This window comes from Neopsephotus bourkii, unplaced genomic scaffold, assembly GCF_033783945.1.
Source record: "Neopsephotus bourkii isolate Nb327-2 ecotype Australia unplaced genomic scaffold, CSIRO-AGI_Nbou_v1 NB_205, whole genome shotgun sequence".
NCBI classification, from domain to species: Eukaryota; Metazoa; Chordata; class Aves; order Psittaciformes; family Psittacidae; genus Neopsephotus; species Neopsephotus bourkii.
The window spans coordinates 172,315-194,099 of NW_026900717.1; the positions used below are offsets into that span (position 1 = coordinate 172,315).

General features: G+C 38.0%; 1 protein-coding gene across 3 annotated transcripts in view; it reads right to left on the reverse strand.

Moving 5' to 3' along the window:
- Positions 1-19,070, reverse strand: part of PDE8B (phosphodiesterase 8B) — a 42,118-nt gene extending 23,048 nt beyond the window's left edge. For 2 of the 3 annotated variants that reach the window (XM_061344278.1, XM_061344277.1), the window contains exons 1-8: positions 18,979-19,070; positions 13,972-14,162; positions 12,569-12,628; positions 11,558-11,615; positions 6,591-6,679; positions 2,498-2,576; positions 1,891-2,031; positions 120-208 (exon numbers count right to left, since the gene is read on the reverse strand). In XM_061344278.1, coding sequence (XP_061200262.1) covers positions 120-208; positions 1,891-2,031; positions 2,498-2,576; positions 6,591-6,679; positions 11,558-11,615; positions 12,569-12,628; positions 13,972-14,162; positions 18,979-19,005 — 734 coding nt within the window. In that variant the 5' untranslated portion in view covers positions 19,006-19,070. Of the gene's footprint in view, positions 1-119; positions 209-1,890; positions 2,032-2,497; positions 2,577-6,590; positions 6,680-11,557; positions 11,616-12,568; positions 12,629-13,971; positions 14,163-18,978 lie in introns of those variants that run through there. The other variant, XM_061344279.1, reaches the window with a different exon arrangement.
- Between the last annotated feature and the right edge of the window lie 2,715 nt (positions 19,071-21,785).

Below are 21,785 nucleotides of genomic sequence, written 5' to 3' on the forward strand. Positions count from 1 at the left end.
AGTTACACCATCATCCTGCTACTAAATACATGGAGGTTAATGTTAAACTTACAGATGGGGAAAGCAGAGAGAAGGCCCTAAAAAGCAGAAAGCAATTATGTTCTGGACAAGTAAGTTACCCTCCTTGACCAGTCACAGGTGTTATCTTCACATGCTGTTGGATACTGTCTCCTGTTTTTCTTCTTGCATAGTAAACTCCTTGCCATTCCTAAGCAAACACACACAACAGAGACATCAAGAATACATAGCTGGCAGTCAAATGTTCATTTATTCTTACATAATCCTTACATAGTAAATAACAATGTATTATTTCTGGTTGTATTTTTTAAAAAGTGTAAAATCTATTAATACAGAGTAGCACCTTTAATAGGCATTTCCTAACATATGGACAACGTAAGTATGTTTCTCTTGTGAGAGGGTATACAATTTTTACAAAGAACTTTAGCAATCAACTGTTTTGAAGGTTACGAACAATGCCGACTGCAACACGTCCAGAAGATGTCTCCCCTGGAAGCAGATGAACCAAACTCTGCACTGAATACCATTCAGCTTTGAAGTTGCCAATCATCAAGCAATATGTATGCAAAATCAGAGAAACCCTTGACCTAAGGATGTCCTTCAACTAATCTCAGGTAACCAACAGCCTATTCTCACTCCATGACTCATTTCCCATGACCATGAGTATCTGAAGCACTCTAGATCAGCAAAGGGAATAAACAGTTTCTTCATGGCATCTTTTATCCTGGTGTCGCATGCAAATGCCCGTTTCTCTGACTGGCCACCCTTTTTCCCTCCATTCCCACTGCTACAGGAAAGCATCGGTAGGACTGCAGGCTAAACAAGAGCCATATATGCCCCATCCTCAAACACTCCACTGACGCAGAGATAAAAGATATCCTCTAATATGGATGGGAGAAGAAAGGAAGATAAAGCAGAGGGTATTGTTCTCCTTAACAACTCAAAGAAAAAAAGATTTTAAGGAGGGAACTACTTAGCCATAGAGTAGAATGAAGCTGGAAAATAGGGGGAAGATACTTTCTCCGTCACAAAGACCGATGGATGCAGAAGACACAGAGTGCCTTTGAGCAGGCAGTGCTAGCATCTGGGCAGCCTATGTAAATGAGTAAGAGCAAAGCAAGAGTGGCCTGCAGGTGCTGCTAATGAACCAAGGCAAACCTGCAAACAGCTCCAGCAATGACCCCCAAAGCTCTGATCATTGCTGTAAGTGACTCAAAGGTTCAAGAGCTCCCCAAAGTTCATGAAGCAGAGAGTAAGACAAGGAAGGGTGAGACATATTTCTGCAACCTCTGGGAGATGCGATAAGAGACTGCTGCATGTGTTAGGAGGGTGTATCCCCAGAGAAAATTTAGTGCTTCTGTGGGCCGTCGCCACCATGACAGGATTTCACAGCGCACTGCATATAATTTGACTACAGTTAGAAAACCAAACCCCACTGGGTACTAATATGTTGTGGTGCTTACAACATGCAGGTGGTGACGGCTCTGCAGTGTGACAGAACAGTTAAACCTTTTGGCTGGATGATGCAGCCATCTGAGAGACTGACCGAAGGACAAATTACTATGTTCTGACTAACAAAATCTCATTGGGGTCTAGGCAAAACAGAAACACAGAAAATGTTCTTACACTGCTCCTAAGCAAACAGGTAAGTAAAGGATTTCAATCGGATCCTAAAAACAAAGCTAAAGAAATCTAGTAGTCACTTGTCTGAGGTGTGGGCTGTTGTGCTTCTAAGATACCTGAGAAGCAGAATTCTGGTCTAGTACGTACACCAATGAAAACCACATCTGGTGTTCTTAAACCTATACTACTAAAAATGACGCAGAATAGAAATTTAAAGCAATTTTGCATGAATTTGTTTTATTTGCTTACCTTTCCTTTTTTAATAAATGTGTTGATATTGTCTAAGAGATCTGCACAGTTTTTATCACTTTTTGGTAATTCAGTAAGTTCCTTGCCAATAAGCTCTCCCTTGTGATACCCCATCATCCGTTCAAAAGCTGGATTAACATACTGCCAAAACAAAAGTACTTTAAGATAATATGAAAAAGAACATATTTAAAGGTTAAATACTCACATGTAGCTACTAAATTGTTACAAGTTATGCATTTAGAGCCATAACCACATGTCCATAGAATTCAGCGTTTTTCATATAAAAATACTGTATAATGGTGAAACATTTTATTCAAGCAATGAGCTGAACACAGAAGGCAGCATGTAAACCGTTACCAGAAGGCAGAGAAAGAGAACAAAACTCTACTGTACAGGTTATCTAGTTCTGCTGCAGATTTCATGCTGGTTTTACTACATGTAACTTTACTGAAAATTAAAATCTAAGTAAAGTTACTGAAGAAAAAGGTCTTAAAAGTTCAGCAGGCACCAATGTGCAGCATGCAGAAATAAGATAGTTCATTGTACATGGCTTTCTAATGGGCAGCAAAACTAGAATACTACCAAATAGCTAATGTTTTCCCCTTACCTGAATGACATGATCTTCACTGGTTATTTCAATAGCTTCCTGACAGTGGTCTAATGCCGTAAACACTGCATTACAAGCCCTGAAATTAGCAAATGATTCATGTTAGTTTTATTGTTAGACCATTTTGCTTAATATAAATACATTATTATATTGTACTTATCAGCAGATGGATCACAAAGTAGCATGTTGGTTTGACTAAACCATATCACTATCTCCATTATGATTTTTTTCAGGAAATTCAGCTTCAGACATCTGTGTTGTTAACATGTTTTTCCTGCAAATCACACTGTAAAATTATTCATGGGTCTTAACATGTTAATAGTATGCTTTTTTCTCCAAACATGCTCTAGACTGCAGGAATTAACAATTAGCAGCAAAAATAAATGGCTGTTAGAGTAGAATAGAAAGTTTTGTGATCGTTAAATATAGGGAAAACAAAAATCACCACAACAGATATATACAAAGGTTTCAATACAGCAAATAGATTGGTGCTATCAAAGATGTCATGATATCATGATACAATATCATTAAAGAAAACAGTATAAACCATCTCAAAGTCCTCGTCAGAAAAATACCAATTTTCCTGCTTCCAAGTAATAATTCAGTGACTTGTTTTCCATAGATCCTGATTTTTATGAAGGGCCAAAATGATCTTTGTTTTCCTTTATTTGCAGGGCTATCTTTAAACTAATGCAGGAAAACAAAAGCCTTACCTTCTTGCTACACAACATATATTGTTTAAATGATTATTTACACAGAATGGGATTAGCATTAATGTAGGCTCCTAATACTATGGTGGGCGGGAGCAGAGAGGGACAAGAAAGAGAGAAAGTAGAAAGGGAGAGAGAAAGAAAGAGCGAATGCATACTAAAAGAAACAACCTAGGCATACTTACTTTGATAGATATCAGTACTCTATCTTTGATTTGGACTAAACACAAACTAATCATCTACTGTGTACCTCTCATTGCAGGGAGCTTAAATGCACCATACATAAACATTCTTGTATAGTTATTACCTAAAAGGAACACCTTGCTCCCAGACTTCATAGCAGGGCTTGAACTAATACTGATGACTGGAGAATTAAGAAATACAGGATACTGCTAGGCCTGCTCATCATGGAAGTAACTCAAAATCAAATCAGATACACCAAGACATAATAACACAGAGACACAGATAGGCAGCCACGTAGATGAAGATTTGTAGGAAAAAGTGTTGCATTCAGAAGGCAGCAGTATTTCAGCTCATACAAAAAAAAGGAGCTCTCAGTGTTAATTTACAAGTGATTTTCTAGAAGCCCAAACTGGCTCTAACACGTAATTTTGTGCTGTGTGAAATAACTAATTCATCTTGGTGATAGGTGCATGCCTGGTACACCAGCTGCTAACAAATGTCATTACATGCACTTTCTGCAAGAAAACACACATCTATATTTGCACTATTGAAACCTTAGTATTTTTACTTGATGTGGCAACCAAGCCAGTGAAATTACAGGTTTAAATGTCCCGTATCCTCTTTGATTAATACACACCTCCCACAGATGTCCAACCAAGCTTCAAACCAGGAACAGCTCTCTGAAGAAGCGGAGCACCCGCTTGGAACGGAAGACACTTCTGACCACTGACATGACCTTATACACTGCTTTGTTGGGCTGATCCAGCTTTCTCACCACATTTTTCTTGTATCCAAACACCTGAAATATCCTGGTTTTAATTTCATTGACTAACTTTCTGAAAATACTCTCTCACCTTTCACTTTCACAAATCTGCATAGAAGACCTACTGAAACAGGAAATAGGATCACGGACCGAGTGGAATAGACACACAGTGCAACACTTTTTCCCCCACTTGAATAAACCACACAGATGAAAGCAAATTATAGCCACATAGCAGTGCCAAACACTAGTTCTGCTTTGCTTTCAGTGGCAAATTCATTTAGAGCACTTGCCTAATTAGGCAGAGGTAGGGGGAGATCCTCTGTTGCAAGACACTGACTTCTCTAAGGTATAAATATGCCTTTTCAAAAAGATTTATCTTCTAAGAGTCTACTTCATACCCCCAGATATTACAACAAATGTTGCTTATAAGCATTACTTGTGCTTGTTACATGATGAGGAGTATTTAACTATTTAACTATCCTGGGCCTGCATCTATTAAACTCTTTAAATTACTTGACTGGCCTGGGACTGCATCTGGCAGCAGCAGTAACAAACCCCCAAAACACCACTGGTTGGGATTTTCTTTCATAGTATTTCGCAATACTGCCAAAGGTTTCCAAAACAGTCATGTTCAGAGGTGATGTCAATATATATACACACATTAGTATATAGAATGTGTATTCTCAATATACAAAAGATATTATAACACTGAATACACTTTCTATAATGTTATTATTTATGTAAATCAAAAAGAAGTACGCTCACAGTTTATGTAACTACATTCAAGAGTCCAAAAGCAAGCAGAATTACAAGTGAGTTGTTTAATGCTGTTTCCATAAACAATATGGATGAAAGAACTGTCAGTAGATTAAACGCTTCTGGAGACTGACTTTGTTTCCTTCCAGTTTTAATGAACTTTAAGATGTTTTTGGTGATGACTGTATACAAACTTGCAGCAAAATATGTTGGACAATATGAATCATGCTCCCTGTATTGGAGGTTTAATTATCTGCATTCATAATTGGTACTTGGGATGATGCTCAAACTGTGTTTGCATCTTGTTTTTGAAATGAAACAAACTACAAGCATTGTGTGTATGAATGACAGCTTAATCTTTCTGTATAAAACTAGTGTTTCTGATCTATGCTAGTTTAATTCAGAAGTCACTCATTTCATATTGCATTTACAACTGAACAACAAACTAAGTCAGGACCACCATAACATCTAATTATGTTCTAAAATTTCACAGGTGCTTTATTTTCCTGTTGAGTTTTGGAAAGCACCTATTAAATATCATGGAAGCCCAAATTCTGTTTTTTTTTTTTTCCCCTGAAGATTGCCCTGTAATTTCACTTTGCATGTACAAATATGTAGCCACTTGAACATGAAGCCTCTTTGGGATTGGTTTGCAAATAAAACCTAAGAAAAATCTATTTCTTAAACAGAAACACTGAAACCTTTAGAGAAGTGGTATTATTTTCTGTGTATAGAAATGGAATTAAGTTATGCCACCAAGGCAACTACACCTCTGCATTATGCAACTCAGCTTCAAGGTTGGGTTTTTTTTCCATATAGTTGTATTGCAAACATATCTACATGCATGTATAAGCACCTGTATTAAACATAAAATTAAAATCTTCATATTAAAGAAAAGGTCACTAAGATACAAAAACTGCACTCCTACTTTGCCAAGTCTTGTCCAAGCAAGAGAAAGCTCAGGGTATGAACAGCTGGATTAAGATTGCATTTAGCTCAAGCCATCATATATGAAATCTCATACACATGAGATCAAGAATGACTTTTTGAAATTTTACTGTAAGTTTGCAGCTCATAAACCTTACCTTAGATAGCATTTTCAAAATGCTATCCTTGCAATTAAACAAGCTGAAGTTACTGTTCTGCAATATTTCTGCTAAAGGATCTTTCCCTGACTCTCATGTTGGTAGGAATTGCTGCTGAACGTTGCCAAATTCAATATGGGCACCTCAAGATATATAGAATCATAGAATGGTTAGGGTTGGAAAGGGCCTTAAGATCATCTAGTTCCAACCCCCCTGCCATAGGCAGGGACACCTCCCACTAAACCATGCCACCCAAGGCTCTGTCCAGCCTGGCCTTGAACACTGCCAGGGATGGAGCATTCACAAGGAAGCATCAGAAGACATATACTGCATTCTGCGTTGAGGAAGGCTGTCATTTACATCACCAGTGAATGAAACACACACAGACCAAGGTTTCTCAGGGTACCAGTTACTAAGACACTTATATTGGTCCTTTACAAAATAACAGAATAAGGAAATAAGGGTATGGTATAGTATATTAGTTAAGATACAGATGAAAAGCACATATATGGGCAGCTGGGAAGAAGCAGAAAGTAACCTAATAAATTACGTAGACCAAGAAGTTGATGTTTGCAGTTTCTTACACTTCTACATACCGTAATTTGAACTGAGATCGCACTTCCCCATGTTCTATTTGAACCAGTTCATTGTAACAAGCAGTTATGCTGCTATTCTCCTTGAATTGCTGGAAGACAAATCAAGAGTGCATGAAATAGACTGGAATGGTTTAAAACTGTTATTTCTGTTCCTGAATCTGAAACTCTAACCTTATAAAGAGAGCTGGCACAAGTCCAGCAAAAGGCTGTGATGGTGGCTAAGCATCTCTCCTGTGAGGAAAGGCTGGAAAAGCCAGGACTGCTCTGCCAGAGAAGGGAAGGCTCAAGGCATTAAAATATCTGACGAGACTGTGAGTGCCCCGTAACAGAAACAGAAGGTAATGGCACAAACAGAAACACAGGAGGTCCCCTCTGAACATCAGGAAGTTTTTTTTTTTTTACTGTAAGGGCTGCTAAGAACTGGCACAGGTTGCTCAGCCTCCATTCTTGGAGATCTTCAAAAGCTGTGCGAGCATGGTCCTGGGAAACCTGCTTAGCAGAGAGGTAAGGCAAGATGACGCCAAGGGGTCCCTTCCAACCTCAACCATCCTGTGATTCTGTAGAAATAAAAAGCTTTAGTTGCACCTTTTGTGTTCTTTTATCACCTTTTTCTCAAGAATGATTTTATAGTTCTTATGATGGCATGGCTATCTAAATACAAGCAAGTACAAAAATATGCTAAAACCTCAACTGTGAGTTTTCTTATTTGGTTTTAGCAACCCAGTTAGAAACAGATAGCCTAAAAAAAAAACCACAACAACACAGACACAGTCTCACACAAACTAGTATTGCATTGATATTTCATTTTGAACATATATCCTTAGTTCTGGATGGAAACAGAATAGAGACATAAAACATTTGTGCTAAAAAGAAATATATAAAAAAAAAGGATATTTGGCATTTCAAGCAAACACTGCAGCTGAAGCTCAGAAGGTCAAAGTAACTTTGCTCCACAAGTAATCTCACTGAGCTGTCACTGTGAATTCAGAAGTGCAGAAAAGTACATAAAGTAAGAAGCAAGCTGACAACAGTTAACAGACTTTTATGTACTCCAGACTGGAGCGAACAGCCTCTCTTTGTTAGGCAAGGGCAGTAAGCTGGAAGGTCTTGTGTTTGGTCCTGCTGAAATCAGAAACTTAACGTTGATAGGAAAGCAGTAGATTTTTTGACTTCAGTTAAAGTTTACTGCTCATCAGTAAGCTTCTGCTATGAAAAGCTAAATCACTCCTTCAGAAATACATTCACCAAGTCTAGTTTTCACAGGAAATACCCCGTGCTGTCACTAGTTCTCACAGCACAGCTGCATGCAGAGTCTAAAGGCAGCAAGCAAACCTCCAAGGAATAAACAACAGCCTTAAAAAATCTATTCTTCTCTCCTGTATAAAAAAATGTTTTGGGGACTAATGGCTTAATCCCAAGTTGTCAGCAAAATGTAAAAAAGTAAAATTAAAAGTATCTCCTGACATGGGTCTGCTCCTCTCCTTAATGTTAAGATCTTAAAATACATCTGTAACTCTCACTTGACACACTGAGTGAATGTATGGGAAACCAAAAGGCACAATATGAAACTGACAGAAGCAAAGGCCTAGGGATGTTGTGTTTTTGCATAACAAACTGCCTGCAAACGAATGTGTGTTCTACAGCATGGTAGATTTAGATTTTCAGTTTTAGGCTGCTCTTTTAAATATTCAAGTATGCTTATGCTAAATTTAAACCAATATAACCCCAAATATATCAATAATATACAAGTTAACAATGATGGCAACCTATTTCACAAACTAAACTTACTAGAACATACTAAAGCTCTTTATAAAATGAATTTTAAAGTAGTGTTGTTTACTGAGAAAAATCAACCACTATCTTGGTACAAATCTTTGGCTAACAGCCAGGAACTGCAGCTTGGTGAAGTGCTAAGCCTACTCTTAACTGTTGCATAGTCTTCTTTAGATATGCAGAATCTCTTTATTTAAGTTTATAGTACTAACGCCACTCATTCACTGGCTCTCTTAAATCTGAGAAATCAATTGGGACCTGAAAAAAAGTACAAAGCATTTCCTTTCCCTAATCTGTGCATCTAAATGAGGCATAGGAAGATGAAAATCTATTCACTCTCAAATATCAGAAGGCAGACAACAATACCTTCTTTGAAAGTTTAGTATTTATGCATTACATTTTGATTTAACTAATATATACAGAACATGACACAAGCCTCAAGAGCCATCAGGTAGTAGAAATGCATCATTCTTCATGCTTAGCAGTAAGTACTAAGTTTAATATTAAAGATTTATTTTGTTGCAAACCAGAAAGTTTTGATAGTAACTGGTCAATGAGAACCAACCTGTGTTTAGGGAAAGAAGTAAAGTTCAAAATACAAGACAAGATTGTAATTGAGTAACAGCAATCACTAAGGCCCTCTGTTCGCTAATTTAAATCACAGTTAAAAATAACTCAGGATGCCAAATCACTTATTTAAATTAGTTCATCTTAGGTAGGTCATTACTATAAGAAAAAAAAAATATCAGTGTAATAAATGTGCTGCATTAACAACACCATTAAGGCAAACACAGAAGGTGCTGATGATATACAGAGAAAAATCAGAAGATGTAATAAAATGCACTTCCTTGAGAAGGAGATGGAAAAAAACAGAAATAATTCAGTATAAAGAAAACTTCCAAAGGAATGTGTAAAGCTAACAGAAAAGACTCCTGAAATCCCTTTGTGTTATAAGATTTTAGTGATTGTAGTGATCCAGGTTTGGATAGTGATCAATCATCACTGATTTCATTAGAAGAAATTAAAAATTATTTCTTTAAGACTACTTAAAATGTATACATTAGCATAAACATAGAAAGATAATACTCTAACATAAGTACAAATGAAGGAAACAGAACATTTTAAAGCAGATTCAAATAAAATATTCACTGCATGACAAACATTCATGGTTATTTGCAAGAATATCTACAAAAAAAGATTAAAGGAGTTCTTTGAAATATTTCAATCAAAACCTGATGCAAAAAGTCTGGTTTTGTGTACAAAACTCTACAAAAGGTGGCAGATTAATTGAGTAGATGCACAGACTCTTTCCTAATCAGGTTGGAGATGCATTTGAAGAAGCCACCACCACAGCAATTGCATTCAGTGCTTTTTCAAGGGATGAGAATCAAGATGATGAGCAAAACCAGGAAAAATGCCAACACGATGAATCGTGATGATGCAAAAATTAAGCTACAAGAAAGGTTGGACTCTTAAAATAAAAATAGTGAAGAGAAACTTCTAATTTGAATAGATAGGATATTCCAAAACTAAATTGCATATTATTGCTGATGAAGAGATTGTCTGAAAATATTGTCTATTTGAAGAAGGGCATTTAAAAATCTTTGTGTGCAGGGGGTGTGTGTGGGTATGTTAATGGTTTTGGTCCCTACTGATCCCCATCCAAGTAGAACTAATCCCTGTGTCCACCCCAGTGTGAAAATAGGATATTTGACATCAGATGTGTTTTAAAGGATTAAAAATAATTCCATTAGGAAAATACTATATTATGCAAGCTCCCTGATAAATCTGGGACAGCTAGAAGGAATAGTCAGAGCAACTGTCACGTGCAAAAAGATTTTACTTTCCTAGGCAGACATTGTGCCACTGAGATGTGTCCCAGAGCCTCACAGCGTCTCCTCTGGTTCTATTCAGTACTACACCTGTTAGCTAGAGTTAACAATCTAGTCCACAAAACCCATTGCCCTGCACTCTTTTAAATGAAATGCCAGACTTGAGAAGGAATAAAGATTTCTTCAAAAAGTATTAAAACCTTTTAGTTTTTGTTTGGTTGTTTTGTTGTGGGGGTTTTGGTTGTTTTTTTTTTTTTTTTTTTTGAGAGGGAGAAGACTACACTAAGAAAGCACTGGCATTCTGGGGCTGACATTTTAGCCTCAACTTTTCCGATTTTCAGGGCATCTAAGCATTTGAGAAATGCTTTTGCACCCACGGTACCCTTGCAGGCAAGGAAAGGTTTATTACCTCTTGTTGGGATCTGCAAATGTGCATGTTCTTGTTTTGTAAAGAAACTCAAGCTAAATATGAGTTAGCTCAGCACTGGACTCAATATGAGCATATTAGCATGAGGTTCTGCCTGACTTAATTCCCTTCCTTCTCTGATTTTCCTTACTGCAGTTGATTGTCCTAACTACATATAGTTAATTCTCCCTAACTAAAGTGTCCACTGGTGTGCTTCTATTGCTTCAGTACATAACCTTTCTTCCAAATGGCTAACTTTAACATCAGAGCTGATTTATATTACATTAACATAACACTAATATCCATCTAAAGCCATGCATACCAACACTGGGAAAAGGTAAGAAACTGAACACAGATTTTCAGAGCTGAGAACTCCTGCCTTTTGCACTCTCTTCTCCAAATCTGTTTGGGAAACAGTATGAACAGTATGTTCCCCTGAGCTGCCTGTATAGGACAGCTTCTAACACAGTTCTGAGAAAAACGGGTGCAAGTTAGCACAACAGACCTCATGACAGAAAAAGAAAATGTCTTCTTCACATCAGAGGGAGCTGGAATGGGTTTGTAGTCTCTTTAGAAGAGAAATCCCAGTAATCCATAGTGCACAGAAGTGTCTGGGTGACTAGTCAACATGCTGGGATGTGCAGCACAGTGATCAAGGTCACCCATCATCTTTTTAACGCAGTCATGAACAAAAGCCACCCACACAGACCACAAGAAGTTAACCTCAGTATTCCTTCTTATTCTGGAAGGATTAGCTAGATCACAGATTCTTCTATTTCATATGCTTCTTGGATACACTGTTGAAAAGAAAAGAATACCCAATCAATTGCCACTGGTTTCTCATAACTAAGTTTTCGACAGAAGCAAATGTATAGTTTTCAATTTGAGGAATTAGAAGTGTCTGTAACTTATGAAGCAATCATGATTACTATATCAAATATGTAATTTATACATACCCTATCAAAGCCTGCATTAAGAAGTGGAAGAACAGAAGTTTCTTCTTCGTCAGCAGATCTGCAAAACAAAATCATAGACTCACGGGATTATTTAGGTTGGGAAAGGTCCTTAAGATCATCGAGTCTAACTGTTAACCTAGCACTGCCAATTCCACCACTAAACCATGTCCCTCAGCACCACATCTACATGTCTTTTAAATACCTCCAGGGAAGATGACTCCACCACTTCCCTGGGCAGCCTGTTCCAATGCTTGATAACCTTCTCAGTGAAGAAATTTTATCTAGGATCTAATTTAAACTTCTCCTGGCACAACTTGAGGCCACTTCCTCTTGTCCTGGGGAAAAGAGACCAACACCCACTTTGCTACAACTTCCTTTCAGGTAGCTGTAGAGACCAATTAAGGTCCTCTCAGGGCCTCCTTTTCTCCAGATTAATCTACCCCCTCAGTTCCCTCAGCTGTTCCTCATCACACTTGTGCTCCAGGCCCTTCACCAGCTTTGTTGCCCTTCTCTGGCCTGCTCCAGCACCTCAATGTCTCCCTTGTTGTGAGGGGCCCAGAACTGAATATAGGATTTGAGGTGCAGCCTCACTACTGCCCAGTACAGGGGGATGATCACTGCCCTGGCCCTGCTGGTCACACTACTGCTGATACAGGCCAGGATGCCGTTGGCCTTCTTGGCTACCTGGGCACAAACTGGATCATGTTCAGCTCCTTCAATCAGCACCCCCAGGTCCTTTTCCATGAGCAGCTTTCCAGACACTCTTCCCCAAGCCTGCAGTGTTGCATGGGGTTGTTGTGGGCCAAGTGCAGGACCCAGCACTTTGTCTTGTTGAACCTCATAGCGCTGACCACAGCCCATCAAAGAAACCTGTCCAGAAGGCTCTGCGAAGCCTTCCTATCCTTCAGCTGATCAACACTCCCAGCAAAACTGGTGTAGTCTGCAAATTAGTTAACTATTCTATATAACATTCTTATATAAAAAAAGCTTTTACAGAACAGTAATGCTTACGTGCGTGGAACCACAGCAAGTATCACAGTATGCTCTGATGGTTTTGTGGCACGAATAGATCTAAAGAAACAAATTTCTCAGTTACCTCACATTCTTTCCCGACGTTACTTTGAGTATCTTCACAGAAAATACAAATGAAAACCAGGACTAAAAGACACCATTGAGGCTAGACAACAGGATATTACACCAAATATATACACCAAATATACCAATATATACACCAAATATACCAATATATACACCAAATATACCAATATATACACCAAATATATACACCAAATATGCAAAAATCTACTTATCCCAACTTAGCCAATTAATTTCCATTTTGCTACCAGATTCCTCAGATTTTTCTTAGTGCAGTGAAGAGGCAAGAGCTCCAAAAATATAGGGCATGAACAGCAGCTCTTCAAATCCACTCTTATAACCTAGCAAATGTTTGCCCTGTTTACTCAGCTTATTTGGGGCTGAGTGCCCTGAATGCATGGGTTGAGAAAGCTCAGTCTAAACAATGCCTTTTCAATACCTATTAGCTCCACCACTTTCTTCCATATTTACCAGTCCTCCTAGATACTGTAAAATTTTCTTTAAAGGGTGGAAAGTGCTTTTGGGGCATGCAAGTAAGGAAAAAGGATATAGATGATAAGCTATCATTTATGAAATGCCAAATAAACAAAATTTTACCACTTTACATGTTACTGAGAAACTGAAAAAAGAAGAACACCCCACTCACCTTTCACTGGCTAAAGACAACCTTTTTCAATCATGTCACACTGTCCTGAATAAACAGTCTTGTTCTTTTAGAAGAACTTCCATCAGCACAAGTATTTGAGCTTTAAAAAGCTCCCTGACATACACATGGGACATTTCAGCTTGGGGTGGACTGAGTAGCACAGAATCATGTATGGCACAAAAGGTATGCTTCAGCTGACACAGTGTATTTTAGCAAAGAATCACTTAGAATTCTAAGTGCTTGCAACCTTAGAGCTACTAACACAGTCATGTGAACCAGAAGAGTGATGGGAACTGTTGTGAAGAGCTGGCAGTGCCTGACACAGTGAACAAACATGCACATTCCTTTGAAGCCCTACAACTTCAGATTTTGTGGCAGCAGTAACCCAAGAAAGAAGCAGGCACAGACAGCAGGGAATAATTTCACAGCAGTTCTCACTTATGCTCTGATAGACGTCCATGACCTAAAGAGACAGTTCTACAATTCAGCTTTGCCAAAGTGTATTTTTTGTATTGTTCTGCTCTTACAAGTGCATGCAAACCTGGCCTCAATCCCCAAAATGCCTTTTTACTGTAGGTTTTGGGCTTCTTATTTTTTATATATTTTTTTTTTTAATGTTCAGCATGTTCTGAAATTCAAGAGAAGCAAAAGAGCGTAAGACCTTTTAGGTTACCTGCAGATATCTTCTGCATCAAAATATCTGGAGTTCCTGTGATCTATAACAATTATTTCCTGGTGCTTATCAAGAAAACATTCAAGTGCTGACTCTGGAGTACGTGCAATATTGCACCTGTATCCAGCTCTGTCACAAGCCCACCAGAAACCATCACTCTGGCTGTCTTCTTTTGCAAAGATCAGCAAAACCTGCAGAGCATGCAAAACAGCAGCATCACATTATGCATACAAAATAGTTTTCTGCTTGGTGCAAATCTTAACAAACTTCTGCTACACAAAAGATTGAGTCTACTTTGAAAGTGGAAAGCCTGATCTACAGAATGTAAAACAGCTGATGCAGTAGCACAACTTTCTTAGATAGATTATCAATAGATAATCAATAGCTAATTGCATAGGACAGATATTTAGAACAAAACTGGCTGCCAGATGATAAGTCTCTTCTATCTGACATTCAAAGTCAACCAGCAGCTGCCCAGAGTAGGTATGTACGTGTTCCAACGTCACTGTCACTCTCATCAGGCCATCCCAGCTACACACACCTTTAATTGTAATTACATGTCTGAAATGTAACAGCCTTAATTATCACTCTTCAGGGACAATTAACATAACACAGTTTTATTCATTATATCTTCTTTGATGTACAACAAAATGAAGTTAACCCATGGTCTTTCAAACCTGAAAAGAAAAACAGACAAGTAGGAATAGACAGGGCGGAGTAGGGCAAAAAGTCCCTTCTTTCAAACATAACAATTTTTACCCAATAAATAATCTCTAATTATGTAAATATATGAGGTAGTTTCAACAAACTCAACTGAATACTTAAGGAACTGCTCACACAAGATCAGTTAGGATGTGTGCAAAGGTGCTGTTAAAAAAATCAAATTGATGCTGTAGGAGGTCTGTTTGCTAACCTACATATGGAATAACAGAATATAGGTTGAAAACAGCTTTATTTGTGTGCTACTTGTGTGAAAGAAAGAGTGTTTTTAAGAGGCAACAGATTTTTCATCCTTGCTGTATAATACATGTATTATCAGCATTTGAATTATACAGCTAGGAACACAAGTTACATAGACAGCCCCTTCACAATTTGCTTATATTTGCCATAGCAACTGATCACTAAACAGGCCACCCTGTGTGACAGATGAAATAAAAAAGTTAATTTAGTACAAATATGCTGTGAAAAAGAAGGCCTCAAAACTGCACAGAAAGGCAATGGGCAGAGAACAATCTATGCATGAAACAATATCCTGTTCATTTCACAAATAAAAGTAATCCCCTGACTTCCCTGAAAAACAAACAACTGTCTGAGCAAAACGTGAGATTTTGCCCCAAATGCCCATAGGAAATGTCAATAACCTTCCATCTGTGCTTCTCTATGAAGCTGTGGTGTCACCACATGAAGTTCAACACCATCAGTCTAGAAGCCAGAAAAAGTGGCCAGAATTTTTCTTGTTTCTTGAGCTGTCTGGATTGCTAACTTCTAAGCAATAAACAAATCAATTAATGTTGCTTTGGTGGGATAATCAGTCAAGGTTTCATTGAGCAGGGAAAGAAAATTGTGTGCTTGGAATTTCCGTAAGTATTAAGAAATAAGAAGTTTCAATTTATTAGAGGCAGTATTTTTAATTACAGTTAAAGTAATTAAAAAAAAAAAAGAAGTAATTAATTACAGTTAAAGTAAGCAGATTTGGGCTACTGATACTCAACATCCAAGGCAACTGTTGTCACGTTACATAATCCCTGTTTTTTTTTCCAGCCATCAAAATGCTGGGAAGGAGTGACACGGTTGAGCTGCAGACTTTGTCTGCAGATACTCAAGAATGTCCTTTCTCTTGTTTGGTTACAACTGGTATTAGTTTTATTTTGCTCCTATTTTGATCGGTACAATATGGCTCAGAAAACTGATTTTTTTAGGGCCCATATTTTGATATCTTCCTTCTCTATTTGCAAACTGGGAATGTTAAAAGGATTGCAAAATGTGATCATTCACCAGCTGTAAAATAATGGAGTTTAATTAAACCACCTAATCTTCCACTGGTAGCTAACTATGAGTGTGTGAATCCTGAGAATATTAACTTTTGAAGGTTTTTTTAAGTATTACTGCCATGCTTTCTCATTAACATTTGCATGGAGCTTACTATAACTAGAAGTATATTGCCGGATATGTTCTCAAAGTCAAGATAAAAATATAACAATACATATAAACAGTACTACAAGGAAAAGCTTGAATTCAATCTGTGTTTCTTGGCAAAACCCCCAGGTGGCTTTTCTGTGTGTGTGTGTGTGTGTGTGTGTAATTTGTCAGTAAACTGTAAAACTGTAAAAAGATCATTCTACTCAGTGCTGCCCTTGTTTAGGAGCTCTGTGACTTTCCCCTGTGGAGAGCTTTACATTTGTTTGTGATTTACTGGAATTTTCACCATCTTTCTAAGTATTTGCTTTGCCCAAGTATTGCATGTCTTGCTCCCAGTTTATCATACGAACACAGAAAATGAAGAGATTTGCTTTAAAGAGTTCAAAATAAAACAAGAGACACCAGCTGAGTACAGCCAGTAGGGTACCACAACAAAACTGAGAAAATTACAAACAGCAACTTAAGAAGCTAAAATGAAGTTACGTAATTATTTTTATGTTATTGTATCTCAGCAAGAGAGTTTTAAGGTGGAAAACACATCGTGGCTCTGAATTAAATTAGGGAAGAGCTCTTGTTACATTGAAAATAGGCATGGGGAGACAGTAAAATGCTGTGTATCATTATGCTTCCTTTGCAGCTCAGCAGGGAAGATGACCAACATCAGAACAGAAATGGAGTTTGATGTCAATGCTGTGAAAGAGATGGTGGCAAATGAATGTCTTAAGAAGTGAGAAAATGCAGTATTTGAAGGGTGGGAAAGGAAAGAACAGACACATCCAAGCCTTAGTAAATAATAAGACAGGGTTTTTCATGTGCACTAAACTCTTATAAAACCCACCCTTCTGTGTCTGCTGGAGACAGTGCCTTTATATGTACTTTTACCATGGTCATTTCTAAGGTCTCAGAACCCAACTTTGCCTATTTGCAAGTCTTGGTACAGAATCAGGGTAAACGTGCAAGCAACATGTGAGGAGGATGTTTGAAGTGTCAGAGCTGGTAGGTTTGCTTTGGACTTTTCTCCTTGCCCCTTAAGGCAAGCAGCACCTGGGTCACAATCTAGTACAAACCAAACCAGATTTGTCCTTCAACACAGACGGACATGAAGTCCAGTGAGGAATCTATTAAAAGGTTTTTGGCAGGTCATAGTCACAAGTAAGGTCACCTCTCAAGACAAAAAATATGGGCCATTTTGAGGTTGGCACAGGTGTCTTGTAACAGCATAAAACACCCACCAGAATAAAAATAGCCGCTAAGAAAAACTCTGGTGGCAATTGTTGTAACAAAATAAATGGACTTATCAGACAATTGTGAACATGATTAAGCACCTGCAAATAGACATTTAAAATATGGTATTCAGTAGCTGTTTGCATTGCACAGAGAAACACGTAATTCCATTGTGTAGATGGAATAAAAGATTAATACACACTTTTCAAATGCATAGAAGTGTGCAATACTTGCCAAATTAGCTGAGATAATGTGACTTGTTCCACAGAGGAAGTGACTTTACATAAAGTGTTATTCCTTTACGATAAATAAGTTAGCATATGGTAATGTCTTTGAGGAAAACTCATCAACTAATTGTTTTACTTCAGGTCTGCTTTCTGCTTTACTTAGGGACTTCTATGGCAGCACCATAGATTCTCACTTGTGAACTCTAGGAACAAAGTAACATCCACACCTGACATGATACCAAGAAGAATGCCGAACAGTTAGAACAAAAAAAACGTTTTCCTTTCTTATATGGAAAATCTTCCCTTATAGCAGCTAAGACTGATACCATGATACTTTGGCAAATCCAGTTTCTACAAAGTAAAATCCTGACATAAGCAGTGAGTGTGTCTGTGTTTGTTAAACATCTGCTTGACATTCTTTCTGAAGATGATCACAGTCTAAAGGATATTTTTCTGTGAAGAGTTCCACACTTTTATGTTGAAATTCCTTGCAAAACCAAAGACTGGCCTACTGCTGAAGCCACTGTTCCACAGTCATAATATAAACAGTTTCATCAGAGCAAGTCATCATTGAGACTGAATGCTTAATACAGAAATAAAAACGTAAAGCTTTATGATGCATATACACATGATTTATTATCCTTGGGAACAGCATTTCTTCCACTTGTAGGTTTTTCCTCTCATAGCCAAATACAGTGAGAAAGAAGCGAACCCACAAAATGAAAAGGTGACTGGTGACTAAATGTCTCTGTGACCCAAAAAGTTAATTCAAATGAATGCTGTGTCACTAGAGCAATGTTAAAGACTAAGATTATTTAATTTCCTGACATCTGAGAGCTCTAACACCCACTATAAGCTAAATTAAAAAGGAAAAAAACCAAATGCTTGGCATCTGTTTACTGGCACAGGAACAAAACGTACAGAAGTAAGTGAGGGTGACAGCTGTGCTCCTTAAGCTGAAGTTCAACCTGTACTGTTGGAGATGGTGAGGTTTCTTGGATTGGTGACCTGCAGAAGCAGTTCTCCGTTTTGTTGTGCAAAAACCAGCAAAACTCGAAGGGTACTTAAATTTTATAATGGAGCTTTCTCTGCTTTTGTGTATCAGAACAGAACAGATTTTAGATACAGAGAGGCAGGTCTTTCCCCTGCAAATGCACATATACACACGCTCCTATTGACAGGACTTATAAAAAGAATGATTTGATGTTAATGGAAAACTAAGCACCTTGTTTACCAAGTTAATTTACTTATACATCTCTTCTGAAGCAATCAGATAAACCAAAACACTGATTACCCATCTCACAGTCCTTGAACAAGTAAAATGAAAACATTATGCTTAACTACAGGGGTTGAACCTTCATTTCTTCATCCATTAACACTGAATTGATTGTATTATGAAATGAAAAGAGCATCTTACCTGAATTGGATCTTGTGTCAGTCTCATGGGCCCAATTTGTACTTCTGTCGCTGAACCCTGCTAAAGAAAAGTAATACGGATATCTTTTCCCACTCTGGTTCTTAACAAGATGGCATTTTACATGCAAGAATGAAAGATCAAACAGAACCATGAAAGACTCTCAAAGGCAGGCAGACATATGACTAGCAGCACTAATACAGTTGCTTTGAAGTGTATCTTTCATGAGCATATTTTACCAAACTCCTAATTTTATTTTATTTAAGTTAAAAATTTTAAAGGTTTTAAATGAGGAAACAGGAAACATCACTTCCTTTCCCCTCTTGCCCCAACAGAGTTCCTTGGTTACACAGAAGGACTTGTATTTTGCTTAGGACTACAAAAAGCTTTTCTGGCCAAAATTTGCTTGCTCGTTTGAACGTGATACAGAACTTGTGTTAAAGGTCTTGTGACACATATTCAATACCTTAATTGGTTTAGTTAGGAAAAAAGTCACTTCTTTAGACAAGAGAACTTCTTTGGATTGCAGATTTAAAATTGTTTTTCAGAACCATAGCCTTCATTTTGCAAGAAAAAAAACACTGCTAGCATGTGAATCATGACATTTTCAGAAGATACGAGAGCATATTGTAATTTAAAGCAACTGTAAGAGAGCTGGTACATATTGGCTGCTTTGGTTGCCAGTATTTCCTAGGAGTTGAATTATGTTAATAATTTTTGCATCTTGATACATTTCAGTACACTTCTTCTGTACACTACTGGTTTGTTTCACTTCAGACCATTAGCCATAGAAGGTTGTTAAGCAACTGAACAATACCTATGTCCACCCACAGATGCACGTACTTAAGGAAACGAGTCTTTGAAGCCTTAAAATATTGTTCCCCTCTTGTGTATGGAGGATTATTTGCAAGTTCGCAATCTCCAAAAGGGCAGATTCTTTGCATTTCTGGTACCAGTTATCCCAAGTGTAGGCAAGTTAAAGCAATTGCTCCTCAAGGCATGTAGTTTGAACGAAGCCCTAACTGTAGGCAGATTCCCAGGCTTGTTCCCTGGCACACAGAAATCCTGGAGCCTAACTTGTGCAGCATTTTTGTCTGCAGTTACTGTTAGTTTGAGCCTTCTCTCTAGGTATTACCTTGTTCTTAATTTCAGTATTTTTCAAAGGAATGCATATGAACATTCAAAATGGATGAAGTTACCGGTATTCAACTTTTCCCTTAGAGAATACAATACTGTGTTAAGCATTAACAGCCTTGACTGCACATGAGACAGTGGTATTATGTATAGCTACAACTGACACGCTGGACTTTCATGCACCACTGAGCATCCATTCTTCTCAGCCCAACAACGTACGTCAGAAGGTGGTAACTAGCAGGACTCCAAAAGATTAAACCACAAAGCCTGCGACTGTTTTCCAAAGCAAAACCTGCCCCCAATATAAGTGTAGTTAACCTCTCCTTTTCTCATACAATAGCTTAACTTACCACTTGAGCTCTTGCCATAGCAAAATGTAACTTAATGCCAGAAAGTGTATCAGAATAGAAATGAAAGTTAGCACCCACCACTAACCATGAGTTGTGACTAAGGTTTGAGAAACAGTTCTCTGAAAGCTCCCGACTACTCTTCCCACCCACAAAAAAAGAAAAACAGCACATTCACCCTCCAGTGGTGGAGGAAACTCTTAACTACACCTTTTATCATTATTCATTTTGATTAAAAAAAAAAAAAAGTTTTAAAGTAGACTCATTAGATGAATCTGTAAGAATACACAACAGGCTTGGGTCAGGACCACTGACAAGCCTTCTTTTCTTACAAGCTCTGATTGTCCCAGAATTTACTGATCAAGAGCCCAGCATCCTTCACAAAAGACAGTTGGGACACAGTTATTTATATTATTATCATTTATTAATGGGATACCGACATAGAATCATGAAAGCATAGAATGGTTTGGGTTGGAAAGGACCTTAAGATCATCTAGTTCCAACCCCCCTGCCATGTTGCCTAAGGCTCTGCCCAACCTGGCCTTGAACACAACTGAATAGATCGAAGTGAGGAAGTCTATAAATACTTTCACAGAGATTCCTTTACAGGGTAGCCACTTGTCTTAGCCTGGCTGTTTTAAAATAACAACAATAAATCCACACCACTGGGACTCGAGGTTTCTCTTCCTGCTGCTTCTGTGTCAGTGTCATGAATTGAAAATACCCTAATATAAGAACCTAAAAATCAAGGTTTCTTTCTCTTCCTCCCTCCCAGTTTCAGTGTGTTCCTGCCTTTTCTAAGGGTACGAAAGCTTCATCAGATTAGAAAATCTGAGAGCCCCAGTGCAGGTGAACTTGTCCCTGTCCTGCTCTGCACAGGCACGATATAGGGACAGAACCACTTGGATGCAGAAAAGGTGCTGCTATACCTGAAAGATTGCCATAACCTTTAAGTCTGTAACTTGCTCAGCTTTGTTGTTTATACAATGCGTGGAAACAAATGACAATGCACTTCAGCATAGGAAGGATTAATAAACTTTGTCAGATACAGCAAAAAAGTATGTCTGAAATCCTCCTTCCTGGACTTGGAGTTCTGAGTTGTACTTTACAAGCTAGATCAAACCCTTGGATTTATATGCCCAAATTGCTCTGGGAACAAGTGACTGTCTTGCTTTTTTCTTTCAAAACACAGCTACAGGATGCAGCAAGAATGAGGGCCTGGCCTTCACAAGGTCCTCCAGAACTCTCTTTGGCCTGAAGGAATTAATTCCACATCTTTCTACCTCCAGAAGAGTCTGATTGTGTGGACGTTGCATAGTAGTGATACCA